Raw genomic sequence first — 22,789 nt, 5'->3', positions numbered from 1 at the left:
CAAAATGCAGTTTGTGTCTTTGTGATATATTTCTTCTATTTATTGAATGCACAGAATCAAGGGCGATCAATAGGTACCTAGCAATCAAGTACAAAGACATTGGAACGGATCTCTTAAGGCACAATAGTCTGGTAGAGTCATCAAAGGTGGAGATGTGGATGCAAGTGGAGGCCCAGCAATTCAACGGCCCGATTTCTATCATCATCTACCAAATGCTTATGGTCCCAATGATGTTGGGACGAGAACCCGACGAGCCAGTGGTTAAGACAAATATGGAGAAGCTTGAAAAAGTACTAGACGTCTATGAAGAAAGGCTTTCAAAGAGAAAATACCTGGCGGGAGATTATTTTACGTTGGCTGATTTACATCATCTTCCCTCGATATTTTACTTCATGAAAACTGCCAAAGCGTATCTGATTACTACTCCCCCACACGTGCAAGCCTGGTGGAAAGATATCTCATCCATGCCTGCTTACATTCAGGTTTCGGAGGGTCTCAAATCCTGCAGGGTATAGACCAAGGAAGCAGGATTATTTTTTAAGAGCCTTCAATTCCCACTTTCGATTCCCTTTCTGGCAACCTTGATTAGGACTATTTTGGAATCTAAAGGATTTAAACTGAGTATGACTAAAACAGAGTATATAGAGTGCAACTTTACTAATGTAAGAAGGCGGGCAAGGATGTTAATCACAGAATAAGTGCAGGTTGGTTAAAGTGGAAGAATGCTTTAAGAGTTCAGTGCAACTGTAAAATACATACCAAGTTGAGGAGGTGTGGACGAAGGTTGTCTTTCGGATTGAATGCCCCACCTATTTACTGTAAGGGAATTGCTAGCGTCCATCACAAAAGGCATTTCGCAACTGGTTTGTCGCACGTCAGACCAATGACCTCATGAATGGAGACAACAGCTTTTGTCTCAATTCACAAGGTGGCTTGTATGACGTACAACAGACCAACCGTGAGAAGCCTTTTGTGATGGACCTCAACAAATCCCTTCCTGTAATTGCTCGGAAAAAAAAGCTCTTGAAGAAGGTTTCCATGAAAGGATATGCTAGGGAAGGTTGCCTAAGGCATTTCGCAGGTGGCTATTGCACAAGAGAGCAGCCACCTCAAATGAATAAGACAAAATCTAATGAAAAGTGAGCCTATGTGGCTGCTCTCTCACGTAACAACCTGCCCACAAAATGCCTAACGAGATGGTCCTAGCAAAGCCCAAGCCTTCGTGGCACTGTGATACACAAAAGGCGGGGTTGGGGTCAAACCAATTCCGAGGAGCCACTGAGAAAAGTTTAACACAAAGAGAGGAGTGCCAATATCAAAATAAGGGGAGGGGGTGTAAATATCATCAAAATGCAGTTTGTTTCTTTGTGATATATTTCTTCTATTTATTGAATGCACAGAATAAAGGGCGATCAATAGGTACCTAGCAATCAAGTACAAAGACATTGGAACGGATCTCTTAAGACACAATAGTCTGGTAGAGTCATCAAAGGTGGAGATGTGGATGCAAGTGGAGGCCCAGCAATTCAACGGCCCGATTTCTACCATCATATACCAAATGCTTATGGTCCCAATGATGTTGGGACGAGAACCCGACGAGCCAGTGGTTAAGACAAATATGGAGAAGCTTGAAAAAGTACTAGACATCTATGAAGAAAGGCTTTCAAATAGAAAATACCTGGCGGGAGATTATTTTACGTTGGCTGATTTACACTATCTTCCCTCTATATTTTACTTCAGGAAAACTCCCAAAGCGTATCTGATTACTACTCGCCCACACGTGCAAGCCTGGTGGGAAGATATCTCATCCATGCCTGCTTCCATTCAGGTTTCGGAGGGTCTCAAATCCTGCAAAGTATAAACCAAGGAAGCAGGATTCTTTCTTAAGAGCTTTCAATTCCCATTTCAATTCCCACTTTCGATTCTCACTCTGGCAACCTCGATTAGGATTCTTTCCTAAGAGCCTTCAATTCCCACTTTCAATTCCCAATCTAGCTACCTTAGTATAGACATCCCAAAAAAGGACTTTGCTCTATATTGTATTGCCTAATTTACGTGAATATGGACTTTATAAAGGATTTGTGCTTTATGTTTCAGCTTCCTTTGTTGCTTTGTTTTGGTAATGACACTACCCACTTCATTAAAACTTTGGCAATAGTGTAAAAGGAAAACTAGAATTTTATTTCCATTCGTACCTACATATGGACAAAAGGAGGAACGAAAAAACAAAAGCAGAATACCAGTAAATGCTTTAGAAGGAAATCTAGCCTCCTATCTTTTCTACCCCAAAAAAGCACCCCATATGTAATGTAATGATCTTCTTCCACCTTTAAACTTTTTTAGGAGATTTTGGTTCAGAATTTTTCTCAGATTTCTTAGGCAACAGAGCAGTATGAATATTAGGCAAAACACCCCCTCCAGCAATGGTGGCCCCACTCAACAATCTCCCCAACTCCTCATCATTTCGTATCGCTAATTGCACGTGCCGAGGAATTATGCGACTCTTCTTGTTGTCACGTGCCGCATTTCCAGCTAACTCCAACACCTAACAAAAGACAAAGAAACGGGTAAATAATTCGCACCCCATATAGGATAATTCACATCCCTTTAAAGTGAAAAAACATACCTCGGCAGCCAAATACTCCATAACAGCAGAGAGATAAACCGGTGCCCCATTTCCGATTCTTTGTGCGTATCGGCCTTTCTTTAAGAACCGGGCGACTCGGCCAACCGGAAATTGTAAACCGGCTCTCATTGACTTGGACACCTTTTTCCCGGTCCTTCCTTTCCTACTACCGATGGGCATGACAGTCTTTTCACTCTCCATTATCCTTGTGAAAAATGAAGAAAACCTAAATCAGTGAAAGATGATTTAGTTTTGGATTTTGAAAGATGGGTGGTGGGAAGTATTTATAGTGGGGTGTTGGGGATTTGTTGTTGGTGGATGATCGGACGGTGTGGATTTAGCCAGGTTGGCAATCCGTGCTTTTCGAAATCAGCGAATGAGATTTCTAGACGTTGTAGACTCTACCATGCTGGCAATCCGTGCCTTTTGAGTTCAGATAATAGGATTCTGTATTTATTTAGAACCCTGCCATGTTGGTAATCCGTGCCTTTTGAGTTCAGCCAATAGGATTCTATTTTGGATTTTCAAATCCAAGCACGTTAAAATGGGGCGCATAATCCCACAGTGGGGCGAAAAAATCATTGCCCAATAAATAGAGCGGACTAAAATGACAAAAATGTCCCTTCTGATTTATGACCTCGGTTTAAGGGTGTCAATTTTGGCTCGAGCTCAGCTCGAATCCTTAACGAGCCGAGCCCGATTCAGGCCAGGCTCGGCTCGTTAAGAATTTAATATATTTAAATATATATATATTATATATTAATATATACACTAAAAGGGTTGTCTAGGGAGTGAAAGGGGGAGGCAAAATATGTCACTTCTTTTTTGAAACCCCATTTGTTACTTGGACCACCCCCCGTAGTGTAAAAAGAGTAGTCAAACTACACTAGATAGGGTTGTCCAGGGAAGATGAGGGGTGTGAATTTAATACAACCCGAGCTCGATAAGGCTCGCGAGCCTGGCGGAGCCTGGTTCGAGCCCAAGCCGAGCTTTTGAGCTTAACGAGCCGAGCCGAGCCGAGCCTGGCCAAGCTCGGCTCGGGCTCGGCTCGTTTACACCTGGCTCGGTTTCACTCTAGGGAGGCCGATCTCAAGGCAATCTCGACTTTATGTGAGATTAATATACGCCCTTTATCAACCACACTTTGCTTTATAGTTTAGATGATTTTGGCTGACTAGGCTGTTAATGTATCTAGAATGTCCGATGGATCCAAAGGATCCGAACTTTAATGAACAGGATTTCGGCACAACAGCTAGTGTCCATTAGATTCACATCCTAAGGTCCAAAATTATTTCGGATATCATGACACAGGCATAAGCGCCAAATCTGATTTGAGTCTCCTTAGATCAAAATAGAGGGTGGGATTGAGCCTCTAGCTCAATGGTCAAGGCTTTGTCCTTTAACCTGGTGCTCGAAGGTTCGATCCCAACTTTTTTTTTTTTTTTTTAATAATTGAGCTGGGGTTAGGCAAGACCCCTACCAGATTTGATTAATAAACATAAGACGAAATTACAAAAGGGGGCCTGGAACAGAGCCAGGCAGGGAAGAGGGCACCCACCCAAATACAAAAACGAAATCCAGAAAAGAGAAACTTACAACCGAGGATGTTTGAATTCCGAAGAGTCTAGAGCCATACAGTCCAGGAGAAGAGGTTCGATCCCAACTTACTTGCAAAAAACAATTTTGAGGGTTCCAATGTACGGAAATACCCTTCATTTATACATTTATTTTTGTTTAACTGGGAGGATATTTTGTAACATTTAAAACCCCCTCATATCCATAAAGGGACTGCACAAACATTATAGAAACCTCAATTGATTGAAGGGTCATGATCATTCGATGGTGATGATCTATTAGGTACAGCCTATTTATGTTATGGGCCAACAAATGAACGGTTTGGATCATCCTACGAAGTGGGCCTCACTATATGTTTTGAAAAAGATTGGACTTAACACGCACACACCATATAAAAACTCTGGAGATGGGTATGTTTGGGTGGACAACATCTAGGGAGTCGTCTTGGTTTTGTAAAGGGCTAGGATGCCATGTCAACCAAAAGCAGTGTTTGGTTGGTGTTGCTGCTCGGGTGGCTCCCTCTCGGCCTAGATTCGGTAGAAGGGAGGTTGGCTCCGATTAGGTGCTCAAAGTCAGAGAAACCCTTCAACACTCAAGTCAGATGAGGCAACAAATGAGAGCTGAGCAAGAAAGGAAGTGCTTAGAAGCATAGATGAGAGGTTAGCTAAGGGCATGTTCGGCAACCATTCCAAAAGTAGTTTCTACATATTTTGAAGGAGCAAATGAGAAAAAATAGGGAAATCTCAAAAATCTTGTTCGACCGATCGACCCACCACAAGCCCATTTCTAAATTTTGTTACTTTTTCACGTTTTACACCCTAAACAGATGGGATTCTGCGGAGCGACGCGGAGTCGCTTCCAAGATCTCATCAATCCATTCCTTGCGTGGTTATTGGGCCAAAAATGAGAAGCTTTGCCGAACACACCCTAAGCGTACCTGAATGGTAGCATTGCCTTTGGAACAGAGTGGGTGTTTCCCTTTTATAGGCGAAGGTTCTATGACAGATAAGATAACGGCATGGTGCCGTCATGGTCGTCTGTGTGGGTGCTAGTATCGACAAAGTGCGATCGTGCAAGAGTTGCAAGTCAATGGTACGATGGATGGTGGGATGTCGTACGGTCTTTGAAGTTTACAAGTTTGTGGTTCGGTGGGCGACGTGGCGGTGATAGGACGCACTATTCCTAGAGACGACAATTCAATGGATTGGTGGGCTACGGAAAGTTGCACTAACCCACAAGTACTTTTGGACGAGGACGTGTGATCTTGGCCAAAGACACATGCTTTTGTTGTACGACGATTCCGTTGGGGGTTTCAGGTACTAGTTAGCCAAGGACTTTGGCTGGGCCGAGGTCTTTAAAATCAACCTACCGTGGAGCGGACCTGGGTTGTAGGCTTTTGCTGGCCCTGTGTCACTACCTGATATGAGCATGGTTTTGACCCCAACAATTGGCAAACTGATTTGAAGCTAATTGAGACTCCCGACATTATCAGTGCCTGGTTGGTTGAGCTGGCACAATTGTCGCTCCTCGAAGTTCTTACAAAATAGTTATTTTTAGGGTTTATTTGGATGTCTGGTATAGAGTTGAAGAGTAGTGGAATAAGTAGTCAACAAGGAGGAGAGAAGCAATAGATTTGCCTGGAGTTACCTCAAAGAATAGTGGTAGTAGTGTTTGGTTGCACGGCATAGACTCGGAGAGTAGGATAATAAGTAAGGGTGTCATTACCAATATAAAGAGAGAAGAAAGAGACAGAGGGAAGAGATAGAGAGAAGGAGAAAAACCAAAAATCACAAGATTTTTCAAGCAAAATTTCACCTTTTTTTTTGTAGAATTTGATTTGAAAGTTATAAGGAATGGACAAGAATTCCATCTCAGCCGAAGACATCTCGTCATGATTGTTAATTTGCTTAATTGTCGTGGTTTTGTGCAACCAAATACCACCCGAAGAATTCGATGAGAGTGCAGATAAGGCAAACGACTTTAACCTTTTCAAAAAGATTTATATGCATATAAGAATCGAATGTTGTAATGACAACAAATGGGTACGGTAGTTTTTTTAACAATTCCTTACTTTTTAAGTTTTTTAATCCAAATAAGGGAAAAGCCCAGTAAGGCTAGGTATTCCTAGAATTACTAAATCATGTCTCCTTGTTAACTACTTATCGTGGTACTCTACTGGTATCCAAACACACCCTCAGGTTATTTGGTTGGCAGAGGGTGATTTTACCATCACATCAATTTTCTTGTCCATTGAGGTGTATTCCATATCGGCCTAGGTGATTGTAAACAACTTATTATAAGAGAGAAAATGATCTTTGAACAAGGAGTGAAAGGGCTGTAGGGCTTCTTTGGGTGCCGGCAAAGTTAGTTCTTACCAGTAAATAAGATTATTTTAAGTTAATCTTTATAAATGGGTGATTAGGGCTCTTTGTTGGTCATTTACTAAATCATTTCAAAGATTAGCCAACTACTATTTGTAGATTATCATATTTAACACTTAAAAGCTAGCCATTAAGGGGCGGGTTCCGAAGCCTTTATAAACCCAATCACATCCTTTCACTTTCCCCGATGTAGGATCTTTGCTTTTGCGTAAACCCCCCAACAATCTCTCCACCACACGGAATCAATGTTGACAATCTGCCCCTCCACATGGGAAGCAAATCAACTTTCCCAACAATCTCCACCTTGGCTTGTTTACCCGCCACCTGAAGATTTTTCATTTACATCTCCACCGGTCCACTATCGCCGCAAACCACTATTGGCATTTCGAAGTATAAGCTACACGCCATCGAATCACCATGGCTTCAACTCCTCCTAATTCGATCAACACGGCCAATGCACATGTGTATTGCGCACCCCTGACTCACCTAGTCAAGATTGGAGAGGGGTCTCGATCCATCATCCCCAATGCAGGTACCGCCACCTTTCCACCACCATCTGCAACCTGGAAACTTGTCTCTGCACCAACTGCGAAAGAAACCCAACGCTTGCACGCACTACTACTCTATTTCCAACTAGCCATTGAGATCTTAGAAACACTAGTCATCATACCCCTGTCCAGATGATAGCATCTGATGCACTCGATATTTGTCATAACTTAGAATTAGATATTCATTATCTAAATGAACTCGGAACATACCATTGAAAAGTGATTCGGTAATTAAACCTTCATGAATCAATTTTTGTTCTTTCATTCCCGGTAATAAATACCCTTGAAGTATCAACTAATGGAGGAGTTATATTAGACAACCTGCCTTTCATCTCTTTTTCACAAATAAGAAGTTACAGATCAATGCCTTAGCCAGACGTCCCTATTGAATAAGGATGTCCTTCACCCTCATCTACCAAGGATGAAACTACTCTTTCCCTCAAACTTGTCGATGTTGAACTGTGTAGAAACCGATTTTATTGTCATATCAGACCACCCTCATTACAGAGCTTTACCTTGAATGAGAATCTCTCAGAGAATCTTTCTATCTCTTACAATCACTCTAACCATGATCTAACAACGACACCAATGATCGCTCCAACCGCAGCCCAATGACGATCAGTCCAATCTGAGCCCCGATAACACTCGTAAACCTTCTTGGGTAAGTAACACGTGTCTTTATTCATCATATGTTATATTGGTTTATATTCCATTGTCTCCCTTGTTACATTTCTTTCTTCCAAAGTTACCAAAGAAGGTTTACAAAAATAATTTGCATTTAATATTATATGCAAATAACTTTTATCCAAAGAGACCTTAGTGTTTTATACAGTCATGTTTTTCACTTCCTTTCTCTGTTTCTAATTGAGCTTTGTTAATTGGTTGGAATTTTTTACTAGTACATCGAGTTTTACCTCATAGAGAAGCTTGTATTTTCACATTTATGCTCGGTAAATGTTTATTTTGTTAAATAAATTGAGGGTACTGTTGTTGATAGAAAACAGAAACTTGTTGCTTCAAGGCGTGATATCACTTTCCTTAAGACAAGATTCGCCCCCACTAGTAGTGTGCAAAGAGGATCCGCGAATTGCCTCCAAGATACAATGAAGCCTAGTAGGGAAGCCCTACTAATGTTTGATGACGCGTAGCACTAGCGGAATCAAACCCGAAATGCCCTTCCAAAATTTCAAGCCTTAGAGAAATTTCTAGATAATGTTTCTGCAGAAAAACAGTATCTAGAACAGTAAACAAAAGAAAAACAGTATGTAGAAATACTTGGGGATTTTGTAGGAGTGTAGAAGAGAGTGTAAAGTCTATCAGAATTTCCAATTCGTTTTTTTAATATGAAATGACCGAATTCTGTACATTTTGTAGACCACCTGGTGTCTTTTCAGTGTGAAAAACACCTCTACAGGGCACCTTTCCAGAATGTTTGAAATCTGATCGTTAGATCGCACCCATTGATATTGAACGGTCCTGATCGATCCTAGATGTGACTGTTGGTTTGAGTAAAACCTCTCTCCAACCCAGAAGTGCAAAGTGCGCCTAAAAAAGCGCCAATAAAGCGCCACTATGCGCCCTATAGCCCATTGCCCACGCCGGCGAGCGTGTGCGAACGGTGCGTTGCACCGTCCCGCGGGTCCAACCATGGGTTCAACCCAATGTGCAATCAAACAAGTAATAGAAAAGTGTAGTGCTTTATAAGCCCTTCTCTCTCTTTTCTCTCATCCGGTACGGGACTATCTTTTCAACTACACTTCTACATCCTTTTGTAAAAGCAAATCTTTCCAAGAAAATATTTTCTTTTTCCCAAACGCTTTTTATAAAACATATTCCAAAACACTAATACATGATTTTGAAAATCCAAAATCACTAACATATTTCACCAAGCATAGAGTGGGCGGGTGTTAGGAGGTCATCTTTGGAGATTTTTAAAACGGTCAACGGGTGTTCCAACTCATAGGCACAATGTTAAAACAGTCAATATGGGTCGGAGAGTTGTGTCTATGCCATGCATTGCTAAACCTACTCAGCCTAGCTATCGATAGATGGGTTAGAGTCTACTACTATAGAGAGAGAGAGAGAGAGAGAGAGAGAGAGAGAGAGTGGTCTGGTCCATAAATCTTAGAGGAAACCCATATTTATAGATTTTGGCACAAACGAATTTATGTCCTTCAACACCTCTAACACTCACGTGTTTTAGACTTTCAAATCACTTGGGATTTATCCCTAAGACTCCCAATGTAAACACAATACAAAATGAATAGGGAAAACCACGTTTCTTTCTTTATAGTGGGTCCCACCAATGTGGCCACACACAAAAAACACCAACATTAATAACTTGGGGGACCGTTAATTATAGAGGGAGATTCTACAAATGCGATCTCATGGGCACGAGATAATTCTCCTGGACCCTGGAAACTCAACAAATATATTGCAGAAATACGTGACTTGGTGCATATGATTAATCCCCAAATTCAGCACAGATGGAGGTTGGCTAATGAATTAGCGGATCGTCTGGCCAAGGGAGGTGTTCTATTGGAATCGACAAATCTATGTACCACTAGTCATAGAGAGGTCTGGAATGGACAGATTTAAATGTGGCCGCTGAGTATCGGTTAACTTAATGTAGTATCTGCGTATCCCGTTAATCTGGGGTCAGTTTAAAAAAAAAAGAAAAAAAAGAAGAAGAATTCCAATATTGTTCCCCTTCAACTCAGGACCATAGAGTTTGGACGCCTAACACCAGTGGATCATATTCTGTTTGCTCTTTTTTCCACACAGGTTAGCTAGCGAGGAAGGATCGAGAAACACTTCACTAAAATATGGTGATCAACAAAACCTCCAAGGGTCACGGCGTTTGCATGGAAGGTAGCTTGCAAAAGAATCAACACGTGTTATTGCCTCAAAAGAAGGTAGATAGCTCTATCCCAACAGGTGCATCTTCTGCAAAAGAGGAAGAAGAATTGCTAGACCATGAGTATTATTACTTCACCGTCCCTTCTCTTTCAGCCTATCGAGGGCGATCTTCAAAAGCTTTGGCATGCAGTGGGTCTTCCACAAATCGATCAAAAAGATGATATTACATTGGAAGTCTGGAACAACGAAATGCTTGGAAGCTGGGGAGAATGCTTTGGGGCCTTGTAACTTTCATGCTAATCTTTGAAGAAAAAGAAAAGAGACCTGGCAGGATAATATGGAAGATCAAAATCAATCTTATAGCTTGAGGGAAGGACAAGTCCACCTTATGGGCATACACCATGGGGGATATCTAGAGATGTTGGGAAATGATCATTTGGGAAAAGGAAAACGAAACTCAAGATATCACCAAAATGGTCCCCTTTAAATTATGCCATCTTACTACTTTTATACATATAAAAGCTGTACCTGTAAGCTATGTAAATTTTCTCAGCCAAATTACTATTGATATTTTCTTTATGTACAAATTCTAATTTCTTTTTCAAGAATTTCTCAATCATTCATGATATTCTTGAGTATTTCCATTCAGCAAATTATTATGAATCTTAGAACACAGTCATGATTCATGCACACACATATGCATTGATCAAGTCCAAGTCCAAACAATTTAGAAATGGAGATAATAAATGAAATAAAAATAAAAATAATGCAATGCTATATTGTAAGGAATTTTTGAGTCATCTGCATTTGTATCAAACCGGTCCAGAAGAAATATATTCATTACTGTCATATGGGTAAGAGCTTATGATCTTCATCTGTATTTTTTGAAGACTGAGAGAGAATTCGAGAGCTTCGTTCATTGCAGCTCGAGCGCTGAGCAAAGCTTCGTCCAATTCCTTGTTGGCCAGATAGTGTGATGTTATCTGGTTCAGGATTCTATCATGTCTCTCTTGGAGCCTGACCAATCTTCCCTCTGCTTGTTCTAGAGCTTCACTTATTATTCTCAATTTTTCCATGATGATTTCCTGTCTTCGCCATTTTTTCAGATTTGGGAAAGAGAGGAGAAGCGACAAAGAGAATCCCACGAGAACGCAAATAGTGCTGCTGAAATCCATGGAGTCTCATGAGAAATGAAGAGAAGGTGAAGGAAAATGAGAAGATTCTTTGCTTTGGTTGGGGGCAAATGCTTTGGTTTGTTTGAATAGTGACCCAAATCCGGATTTTGATTAGCTGTGTAAAGGTAATGACAAGGTGGGAGAATAATCACCACTGTTCAGAAAAGGAGAATGCCTTGATCTTTTTCACTTTTTTTGCTTATTAAGCACCATGTAGCTGGAGATTATTACGTTGTAATTGAGGAATAATCACTAATCAATACTCTTAAAAAACAGAATGAAAAGATAATTATTGGTTTAATAAGATCCATTTATAGCCATTCAAAAAATAAAAATCAGACCCATTTATATTAATTTGAATTTAGCACTTCTAAATGAATTGACCTATTAAAAAAAGAGAAACAGAACTACCTAAATATGTCTCTGATTCCATTAGTGTTATTACTACTTTAGTTCCAATCCTAATAAAAGCTGAATAATGATATGGTAACTGAGGGTAGAACCAAGTGTATAACCGAACAAATACCCATATCACACGTTAGTAATCATTTCCTCAATTTTTTTAAGCTTTTCTTTACTCAAAATGACAAAACTACCCCTCCAATGCTTATGTGCCGTGAAGGGATTTGTTGGGTTCCCCTCTTGGTTTTTTACTCTCGGTCTCTATCGCAGCACTCATAAAAGCTAAGGTCTTGGTTTTAAATATTATTGATCCAGCTAACAAGAAATATAAACCACCATCTATCAGTTAATTTACACTGCCAGTAAATCAATTTGTATAAAACAGACTATTCTTTGTATATTCCAACAGATTCATGTTCCTAATAATCCATAAACAAAGTTCATTGGTTCTTCTACTTCTATTGAACTACTACCCATATCCTTCTTAACTCCCATCTCTTTCATCAACTTCCTCACCTTCTCAACATCACCCCATCTCCCCATTTCTGCATACAAATTAGACATCAGAACATAGTAAGCACCATTATCAGGCTCCAGCTCCACAAGCCTCCTTGCTGCAAATATACTCAACTCCAAATCTCCTTGAGCTCTAGAACCAGCCAACAGAGCCCCCCAAACAACAATATTAGGCTCGAAAGGCATCCGCTCTACGAATTCTTTCGCTTCATCTAGAAACCCACCACGCCCTAGTAGATCAATTATGCACCCATAATGTTTAATCCCTGGTGAAAATCCATACTTCCCACCGATCATCGAAGAGAAAATCCATCGACCCATTTGCACCAAACCCGAGTGACTACAAGCACATAGGACTCCAATTAAGCTAACTTCATCAGCTTTGATTCCTTCCTCCTCCATCCTAAAGAACCATGACACTGCCTCGTCACCATATTTCGCCAAAGCAAGCCCTCTTATAAGAGAATTCCACGTAAAGACATTCTTCTCAACCATACTTTTGAAAACACTCAATCCATTCTCAATTTTCCCACATTTCCCATACATGTCAATCAAAGAAGTACCCAATATCACATCCAATTCCCACCCATTTCTCTTTATATAGTCATGTATCCAAACACCCATTTCGAGCGCACCATATCCCGCACACGCGGATAGAGCATTCACCATTGTTACGCGGTTTGGGTCCACACCTTCACATTGCATCCTTTCAAAAGCAATCAAGGACTCGTCGAGTTTTCCAACATTCTTAAAACCAGAAATCAAGATAGTCCATGAGACTGCATCCCTTTGAGGCATTTCGTCGAACAGTTGTTCGCAAGTGTGCATGCCTCCGCAAGAAGAGTAGAGATCTAAGAGAGCGTTTTGGACGTAAAGATCGTTCAGATGGCCTGTTTTGATTATATGGGTGTGGACTGATTGGCCATGTTTTAGGAGTCTGAGGTCAGAGAGGGGTTTGAGGATGAAAGGGAAGGTGTAATTGTTGGGAGGAATAGAGTTTTTGTGCATTTGGATGTATATGAGAACGGAGTTTTGGGGAGATGGGGTGTGAGAAAAGGCTCTTATGAGATTGTTACAAATGAAGACATGGGGTCTGTGGATTTGGTTGAAGAGGTGGAGAGCAGAGTCCAAATGGTCAAAATATTTGCAAGTGTTGATGAAATTGAAAGTGATGGTGGTGTTTAAATGGAGTTTGTGGAGGATGATTTGGGCTTGTATTTGGTGGAGTTGGGAGGGAGAAGTGCAGGTGTTTAGAAGGTGGAGGATTCTGTTTCCAATATAGTTGGTTTGTGAACAGAGTTGCATGGTAGGGTTTGAGATTTGAATAGATTTGAATTGGTATCAATTTTTGGAGGTCTTTTGGCTCTTCTCTAGATCAATCTATTTATTCATTTCAGTTCCATGGGAATGAGAAAAACAGATAACTAAAGAAGTGCCATTATCAAAATAAGGGAGTGCCAGAGGCTTTGAGAGGGAGTAAAAGGGAAAATGGCATTGGAAAAAAACACCTTGCGCATCCAGGGAATCGAACCCTGGTCAGTACCGTGGGAGGGTACTATGATACCACTACACCAGATGCGCTACTTTTATTCAATATTTCAATGATTCCTAGATATTAAATTTTAATCAGTATAAACCAGCATAGTACAGTGTTTCTCAAGAAGTACTAGGATGATCCAATCCGTCCATTTGATGGGCCACAATGTAAATAGGTTGTTCCCAAAACATCATTTCTATAGGATGATCACAACCCTCCGATCTATAGAGGTTTCCATGATATGCAGTTCCATAATTGATCGGAGAGCTAGGATCATGCTATGGAAATGAGTTTTGGGGCACAGCCTATTTAAATCGTGGCCCATCAATTGGACGTCTTGGCGTGATCTACGTTTTCGCCGAGTGGTTGAAATGTGAGTGATACTTTCATTGTTGTATCTTCAGTTTTTGGGGTTGCCAAAGTCAATCTACTTGTGATTGGAATGTTTGATTTATGTATACAGGATACCGGGATCAGAGCTTTCTAGTAAATTGTGTACAAGGTTGTGAGAAAAATCAGGAGTGATTAATTTGATGGTGAAAGAACTTTGAGCTTTGAAAGTTAAAGGGTCCATGAGTTGTTAGTATAACAGGGGAAACATAAGGCATTGGTTGAGAAAAGATAAGAAGATGAGATAGGTAACATATGATTATTGGTAAGAGACGGATACAAAGGCATTATCCAGACATTGGTTGAGAAAAGATGAGAACATGAGATAAGTAACATAGGATAGCTTGTAACCTTTAAAAGAAAAAGTTGTTTGTTAGAAATTTTGTATTACACCAAGTCTCACTAAATAGAATTTTCTTGAAGATGCAGGCACAGGGATTTATTAACACTAGAATGATACTTGCACACTAGACTGGATACGATAAACCCAGCCCATTTCCTCAAACAAAACCTTGATTGAATGATACTTGCACCTTGATCCATCAAGTCTTGTTTAAAAATCCACCATGAAAAGCTACACCATTGATTTTTGTAAGATTTTGTCATATGGCTCTTTAGGATCACCAATCTTGATTATACGCGCAGGTACCCATGTGGACCCACAAATCGATCATTAGCATCGATCCCGACAGTGACTGTTGAAAAAATTACGAAAAATTGTTGTCAACTCAGTGACTCACCACCTGCAACACATTACACAATTGATACAAAGAATAGAATGATTTTGTTTTCTTTTACCCTGATGACACTGTTGCTTTGGCATAGGATAAAATTTGCAATTGCAAAATTAAGCCTTTCTCTGATCTGGAACTCAAATTCTGATTCACAACCACATGGGTTTAGAATGTATTTAGAATGTACCTTTGTTTAGTGCTTCTGCTTTGATAGTTTTGCTGTTATACGTCCTCTGACAGTTTTTGGATCTGAGTGATGCTTGTTGGAGTACCTCTTTCTTCTCCGTTTTCTTCCCTTCTTTCCTTGGAGGCGCTGCCGACGGATCTCAGGATCAGCCCAACCTCGTCCCCATTCAGAGAAACTGGAATAAGGCTTAGGGTTTTGAATTGAGAGCAGCATGTCGGCTTCAGGGTGTGCATATAAAGTTTGTTCCGATTCGGAGCACAGAAACCTCAATCCTAAGTCTGTTGGTTCTGGATATTTTATACTAACTCGGATCTGCACGGATGACACAATTACGGAATTAGACTTTAATAGCAATATTAATCAAACAGCTTATTATACAAATACGGATCCAAATGTATTTGTATTTATCAACAACCCCAAGTCTGTTGATTGTGGATATTTTATACTAACTCGGATCTGCACAGATAATACAATTACGGAATCAGACTTTAATAGCAATATCAAACAGTTTATTATACAAATATGGATCCATATGAATTTGCATCTATCAACAAATTCCGGGAAATCTGAGTATCATCATGCCATAAAATATCTTCCAAGCACATATGCTTAATACATAAACAGCTCATTTCATAGAATTTGTTGATAGATACATTTTATTTTATGGCATGATGATACTCATTTCATAGAAATCTGAGTATCATCATGCCATAAAATATCTTCCAAGCACATGCTTAGTACATATGCATGATCAAAATGTTTCGGTTCTTCAGTTAATTTCTTTTTCTTTTTTTATCTTAGGCTTTTCCTTTTTATCTTCTACCCAATGTGAATGTCAACTATTGTTTAATGGACTATAGTTCTGGTTAGAAATTTCTCCTAAATAGAATTTGAAGAAATCAAATGCTGTTAACAGTGCTTCCCTGTTCCCCATTGCTCTTAGCACTAAATATTGTATGGGAAACAAATGCCAATTTCACAGGATTGTCAATAGTGCTTGAAAGATAGCAAAGAATTCTCTCATCAAAGATGGGGACATTAAAAACAGTCCTCAAAGAATAGAATTCTTTTGTTGCTCCGATGATGGAACTTTGGATTTTTCTTAAAAACCAAGAAACTATATGGTTTGGATCATCCTGATTTTAGGGGATTAATCATGGGGTATCCCTAATTTTTGGACGAGATTTGGAGGTGTACATCCATTTTTTTTCAGGAAAAAAAAAATGAAAAACACGATTTTCTATTGTTGGCGATGGTGCACCCACACAGTATTTTTTGGGTCAGGGAATCTGGTCAAGCGTGATGTATGTGAAAATTCCGAATCCATCAGGCTCGACCTCATGTGCAATAGACATGTAATGAAGGTACAGTGACGTTTCTTCTCTGAATATCTTATTGTCCCCCTGTGAAAAACTCACAAGAGGATTGTCGGTAGTATAGATTCAGGCCCTTCAGGATTGATCCTACTGGACCTTGCCTAAAATGGTTCCAGTCTACAAAGATGTACATCAATGGACGTGGGAAACTTGGATATTTGACTGGGAGCACTAAAGCTCCTAGAAAAGATATCCTTACAAGTGAATGTTGGGAACAAGAAAATCTCATTGCGATGTCTTGGTTGCTGAGTTAGATGCAGCCCCAGATAAGGCAAAGCTTCTTATTCCTGAAGATGAAAAAATAGATCTGGGTCTGGGCCATGCAGATCCATTCTCAGAGGAAGAACATAGCTAAGGTGCATCAGCTATGGCAGGAATAGATACTCTTCGGCAAGGGGAGAAGAGCTTAGCTGTTTATTTTTCCCTTGGATTATTTGAAGAACTACACCATTATTAGGTCATTGCTTGGAAAGACGATGCTGATGCAGAAGAGCTTAGGAAACTCACTAAATAGAACAGGGCATACAATTTTTTGGCTGGTATGACCCCTGAGTATGAGATGACTAGGGTTCACATATTGAGCAAAGATAGTATACCAGCTATAAGTAAAGTATATTCCACTGGGCAGAGCGAACAGAGCAAAAAGATATCTATGAAGTCTAAGAGGGGTCATTCTATATTTGTCTGTGTGGCAGAGGGGTAGTAAGGGAGATGGTAAGAAGAGAGCTAAAACATGGGGAACCTAGGGGTAAATAATAATCGCAATACCACTCATTAATGCATGTTGAATTGAAATACAATATGCAATTGATTGAACAATGCCATATAGACACTCTTGGAAACATGAAAATTACTACAGAAATTTCTGTCAAACAATAACTACACTTCACAGAAAATTATATAAATTCATCGGTGTGGTCCTAAAGTGCATACCATGTCATAATTTCTAACTATGCTTCATGAAAAATTATCTAAATTCATCGGTGGGGTCATAAAGTGCATACCATGTCATCCCCCTCTCTTATATATCCTTTATCTTCTAATATGCGAGAAAGGCCTTGCCACCACAGGCGATCAGTTGCAGCAAATTTCTGGAACTGTTTATATGAAAAGAGAAAACCTCATCAGCGATATGATAAAGAAATGGAATTTTATCTGACATACCTAATAATGTCAGTAAAGTTGGTAGCAACCTGATGCAATTCGATGTCGTTCACCAGTTTCTTAGTCCATAACAAAAAACAACTTAGAAATGCAAATGCATTTTCTAGCTATTTCCCAATTTCAATTATATATGCAGAAGTATCACTATAGCCTAGACAAATGCAACAAACCAATACTATATATACATATGTATATATGTATAGATCTACATATACGTGCGTGCGTGCGTGTAGATACACACAATATGATCATATAGATTTTTTAATTAAGTATTTGATATTGTTGTTGTTTGAGATTAGATAGGAGAAAAAACAAGAATAGTGGCTTGCCTCTTCGGGATTCAATATTAGTGCTTTCAACTAGGTTATCTCGTAGGTAGCTTTGTATTTTGGTTTAGTGCAGGACCTAGCGATAGGAAATTGGTTCTTAATTTTCCATGTCACCAGATTACCTCCTAACAAAAGTGTAGTATTTAGGACAACAGGCCAGATCAATATTTGAATAGGCTATTACATGGAAATGTGCATGAAGAAAAAGAGTCTTTTGGCAGGTGATTATTTCAGATATGTAGGGACTATACACAAAATATAGATGTAAAGCTTTAGGATTATATACAAAATAGCTAATATTGGAGGTTTAGGCCTAATGATGGTCAAATAAATAACATTAGCGACTAATTTGTGATCGGTGCCTGGATCATCCAATGCCTTTCCATGTTTAGGATTAAGATGATGGTTGAGCTCCACAAGGGAATTGATGGGCTCGATTCCAAACCTTTTGCTTTCTTCAATTAAGCCTAAGTCACAACGTTCATTTTTTGAGGGAAACTAGCAAGCCCATTTTTTGAACCTCAGGTTTGAGAGAACTTGTTCCAAGTTTAAACAAAAAATGTAGTGAACAGTCACCACGCCATAGGTTGGTTGGAGCTAATTTTGAGGGAAACTAGCAAGCCCATTTTTTCTTTTCCTTGTAACTGTTTGCCCTTTTTGTTTTTCGTCGCATACATTCAATTTTTTTTATCTATTGACTCTCTTTCTTCTATTTCATTTTCTTGAGTCGGCACATGTGATCACTATTTTGGTACTAAAATAGCAGGCTATTTCGGGACTAGAATAGCAGGTCGAATATGTATTAGCAGCTGAAACTCGAGGGTAGTATTCGTGAGAATAGGGAAAGTATAGATGGGTGCCACGGTTGGGATTGTTGAAATGGTTGAGGGTTGTCTAGGGTTTATGATGCAGAGGGATCATGAGAACGAGGTGGAATGTCACATGGCTGAAAATCTTGTGGTGAATGATTGGTGGGTGCATCATGCATGATGCTGGATATGTAGAGGATTGAATGGTGGGTCGAGAAAATGAAGGATTGACTGATAACAAATCCATATTACTTTAGACTCTCTATCGACCGGTAGACTATGGTAGTCATCGTACTTATCGTGAATAGGCTTACCATAGTAAAAAAATGTATTTGAAGTGGTCAATGTCGAAGACAGTCTTCATACACTTTGTTCCACAAATTTCAAATAAAATCTCCTGGATGATCCAAGATGATGAGAAGACACACGGATTGTAGAAGAATCTGATGGCCCAACTTAAGCACACCAATCTTCGGCCTCAATGGACGAACACTGTTTTGAAACCAGATGATGCAGGAAAAATTCACTGATGCAAGAATGGGTTTTTTCTTTCCTTTTTTTTTTGTGCATGTGTGTGGCGGGGATGAATGGTTTGGGTCACTTAAAAAGTAGACCCCACATGTACTTTTACCCCTTCTTATTTTTCCTTGAAGAAATAGGACCAAACACCATACAATTCCTCTTACGCTACATGGTTAAAAACTTAAAATGATACATATCCAATTTTACTCCGTGAAACGGTAGCATCTGACTTCTTCATGCTAATTATTTAGTAAAAACCACTGGCTGGACATGGCGTGATAAATTAACTTGAAAACTTCACTGCAATTACAGATTTTTTTGACATCATTTCTGAGGTCAACAATTTCAAATCAAAGAAGAGATGTAAGGTATGTGTATTCAGAAACTACCTGTTCCCTTATTCTAGTGACCACCATCTTGAAGTTTGGTTTCTCCATGAGTCTCCTTCTTTTAAACTCTTTACATATTGCATTGTCATAAGAGGACTTTTCATGAGTGGGAGGCTCCTGAAAATTTGTTCACATGTTTCCAGTTCAAAACAGAGACATGAGGTTGCACTCTAATGCTCATAGCATGTGCATAAGTTGCTTCAAATGGTTAGTTGATTAGCAAAACTCAAAACAATACAAAAAACAAGAAAGAGGGAAACAACACCATCCAAATCTCAAAGTTTGAAGACATGGCAATGAAGTTAAGCAGTTGAAAGGTTCAGAGTAGCTAATGCGTTAATGATTTTTTAGATTACGGTCCTAAGTTTCAAACTACAATGATATTATGAAAATTACAGCAAAGAGAGCATGTTAGAATATTTCAACAACTTCTTCAATGAAGAAAGTTAATGACGAGGTAACATATGATGGTGTCAATATTGACATGCATGATGACCTAATTACATATGATGGCTTTCTAGGAACCATTTCGTAGAAATTATAAAGGTATTCCACATTCCTATCGGTGTTAAAGATTACAATGAAGTCGAAGTCTGCTCATACGGTCTAGTATCTTTCAGGAAAATTTGGAGTCATTGATGGTGGGAGGTGATTCTACTAATGCGAACTTGGGTTAAAAGGTCAAGTTCAGGTTCATGGAGCTAACTAACATGGTCCTAGAAATCATTGATCTTAGTAAAGAGTTGATGTCCTTTAGACAAATCCCAAGAAATGCCAACGATGTGGCTGATACCTTGACAAGAGGACTCGATAGACCAAATCTTCAGATAGAAAATTCATGTCCTCGTGTAGTAACTAGAATAATTTTAGTTGTATAATTACATGATAGTTATTTAAATGGAGTCACCTTAATCTTAAGCCCTTTTTACCATTTTATTATTATTCTAATCTTGAAAAGTCAAAAAGAAAAGAGTAATAAAATATTGAAGAAGAAAAGTTGACGAACATATTGAAGAACATAACTAAGATGAAGCATTTTACATCAATTATGAAACAAAAGATCAAGAATATGAAGTTGACGGAAATTGTTTGTTGCTGGTTCTATAGCTGCCTTCTCTCTGCAAAAAACTAGAGGCATTTCTCCATTCTTGGCCAAACCATATCTGGTTCCTTATGGGCAACAAAAATTCCCACTAATATTCTTTGTTGTGCCTTCTAAATCAAATTTAAGCTCTATACTTGCAATGGTCAAGTACCGATGAGTATAGAGGGGAATCCAAAACACATGAAATGTAACAACACTCACACAGTTAGCTGTAATAACCCGCATGAAGATATTTGCCTCGTCCTTCATATTCTGCAATTTGGGAGGTCCAGCAACACAGATGTCACACCTGCATATTGTGATTTTAGATGACAAACTTTGTAGAAAAAACACTGTAGAGAAAGGTGAAATGATAAATTTCAAAATGAAATGTGGGGGAAAAATATTGACAAAATATTATTTAAACTTGAGAAGTTGAAAATTTCGGCAAAAATAACACCCTGAAATGAAACATATCCAATGTTTTGGATGATTAGGCTGAATTCAGAAGCGTGAATTGGTATGTTACCTGGTTCATTGGTTAGGGTTTAGGTTCATAGTTCGCGGTTCATAGTTTTTTATATGCATCTGGTTCGCTAACAGTCGGATTATACGGTATTATGGTTCACTTCTATTCGCTAGTTTGATACTCTTGCTGTCTTGCACCATCTTTGATTCTCTTAAGGAAATTTGTTTAAATCCTTCTCAAATCCATAAATAAATTGGAGATGAGAAGTAGATAGGAAAGTGAAAAATACATGAGATAGGAAAATATTGAAGACTGGAGTCAAAATTGGGTATTGAACCAAGTACCTTCTGTGTTTTCTCATAATTCGCTAGTTTGGCGTAACTGATTTGCATGTACCGGTTCACAATTTGGCATGACATTGAGAGAATTAGGTAATATAGGTTTTGACACACCGAAAGTAAAACCCCTAACCATAGATTTTAAACCTTGCTGGAGGCTCATATAAACGTATATTAATGGGTTGAAAAACTCATATTTTAATGGAAAATCAACATCCCAAAACCGAAAGTATGCGATGTAATGGACACGAAATTTTGAACTATTGTTTGGTGAGATGGGTGTGGGCATCTATACATGTCATTGAGAAGTTGGGCTTCAACGGAAATTTGCTTCCTAGTTTCTTTGTGGTTCCATGCAATTTTTAAAAACTCCTTGAGTCAATCATCAACCCACTTGAGTCAACTTCCTTCTACCTGGCTAGGTTCTCGTCTGAGTTCTAGTTTTGCCCTACCAAGCCAATCAAAACTCCTTTGCCTCATCCGAGTTCATGAAAAGTTGATTGCATCAACCATTCACTCGTCCAAGTTTGACTCCCTTTTAACTTGGTAGGGTTCTTGTTCGAGCATGAGTTTTTGAAACACTAGTTCCAAGGAAATAATTGGGCTAAAGTTTGCCAATAATGCCAAATTGTTACTATTTCACTTTCAAAGTCCTAGTTAGAGTGCATGAATACTAGAAAGCACAAAAGTATGTAAAAACTGTATGTTCCTAAATACACATCTAGTTGAGCTCCCAGTCTAGGCTAAGATGCAAGTCCTATAGAAGAAAGGATCTTTAATGCGAATTAAGAAATGATGTTTTCATGCAACCTACTGATAGAGAGCTATATTAAAATAAGACAAAACCTCTCTGAAACAAATATGACACAAACAATGCAAAATGATGTAAGTGAATTCAAAACAGTAGAATAACCTGCGAGAACCCCTAAAAGACTAGTTCACCAACAATGTTCCTCCAAAACTCAACGTGTGAATGAAAAGGAGTTGAGAGTTTTACAAAAAGAACATATCCCTGTTTTGATTGCCAAAATTTACTGGAAAAGTTTGGAAAGGAAAAACTTCTCTAAAACTTCTTACTTTTCTCTTGTTTGATTACAACTGAAAAAGTTAACTTAAAATCATAGAAGTTCTAGTTTTATTTAGAGGGACCTTCAATTTATATTGATATCCCTCTAAATAAGCCATAACAATATCATTTCCCTCTAAATCGTGGAGGTGGGAAATTTTTTTTATAAAATTCATTGCCGAATCTCGTCAAATTTGTTTCATTGTCATTTCGTTGTGTTGGATCTCCATGTAGCACTGATCGCTAGATATTTGTGTGTGCCGCCCCAATTGACGGCTCAACTACCGGTGGTGTTGCTCTAATTTGCCACCTC

At 39.1% G+C, this 22,789-nt stretch overlaps 2 protein-coding genes, 1 non-coding gene and 1 pseudogene across 8 annotated transcripts in view; all 4 read right to left on the bottom strand.

Moving 5' to 3' along the window:
* Positions 1-2,160: 2,160 nt before the first annotated feature.
* Positions 2,161-3,017, bottom strand: LOC143852694 (uncharacterized). The gene is made up of 2 exons (XM_077362243.1): positions 2,627-3,017; positions 2,161-2,545 (listed from the first exon to the last, which is right to left on the bottom strand). The coding sequence occupies exons 1-2, from the start codon at positions 2,825-2,827 to the stop codon at positions 2,330-2,332; spliced, it is 417 nt and encodes a 138-aa protein (XP_077218358.1). The 5' UTR covers positions 2,828-3,017; the 3' UTR covers positions 2,161-2,329.
* An 8,827-nt stretch (positions 3,018-11,844) lies between these two features.
* On the bottom strand, positions 11,845-13,589 carry LOC143853010 (pentatricopeptide repeat-containing protein At5g66520 pseudogene; annotated as a pseudogene).
* Positions 13,590-13,592: 3 nt separating this feature from the next.
* On the bottom strand, positions 13,593-13,663 carry TRNAG-CCC (transfer RNA glycine (anticodon CCC)). Its single transcript has one exon. It is a non-coding gene; the product is annotated as a tRNA-Gly (tRNA).
* Positions 13,664-14,251: 588 nt separating this feature from the next.
* The window catches only part of RECQSIM (RECQ helicase SIM), a 30,041-nt gene continuing 21,503 nt past the window's right edge, over positions 14,252-22,789 (bottom strand). For 3 of the 6 annotated variants that reach the window (XM_077362751.1, XM_077362753.1, XM_077362754.1), the window contains 5 exons: positions 20,826-20,913; positions 19,520-19,636; positions 17,311-17,403; positions 14,931-15,242; positions 14,252-14,704 (listed from right to left, as the gene is read on the bottom strand). In XM_077362751.1, coding sequence (XP_077218866.1) covers positions 14,937-15,242; positions 17,311-17,403; positions 19,520-19,636; positions 20,826-20,913 — 604 coding nt within the window. In that variant the 3' untranslated portion in view covers positions 14,252-14,704; positions 14,931-14,936. Of the gene's footprint in view, positions 14,753-14,930; positions 15,243-15,362; positions 15,387-17,310; positions 17,404-19,519; positions 19,637-20,825; positions 20,914-22,789 lie in introns of those variants that run through there. The other 3 variants (XM_077362752.1, XR_013236989.1, XR_013236991.1) reach the window with 3 other exon arrangements.

This window comes from Tasmannia lanceolata, unplaced genomic scaffold (assembly GCF_043159265.1).
Source record: "Tasmannia lanceolata isolate RefF3 unplaced genomic scaffold, GAP_Taslan_0.1 ptg000019l, whole genome shotgun sequence".
NCBI classification, from domain to species: Eukaryota; Viridiplantae; Streptophyta; class Magnoliopsida; order Canellales; family Winteraceae; genus Tasmannia; species Tasmannia lanceolata.
Note: the sequence above shows the minus strand (reverse complement) of the source record. Positions and strands in the feature narration are given on the sequence as shown.

What these genes read in the sequence shown, in the direction of transcription:
- LOC143852694 (XM_077362243.1), bottom strand. Translation starts at nt 2,827, where the DNA reads ATGGAGAGTGAAAAGACTGTCATGCCCATCGGTAGTAGGAAAGGAAGG. An exon ending in TGGAGTATTTGGCTGCCGAG is followed by an intron (nt 2,546 to 2,626) that starts GTATGTTTTTTC and finishes GTCTTTTGTTAG; the next exon opens with GTGTTGGAGTTAGCTGGAAA.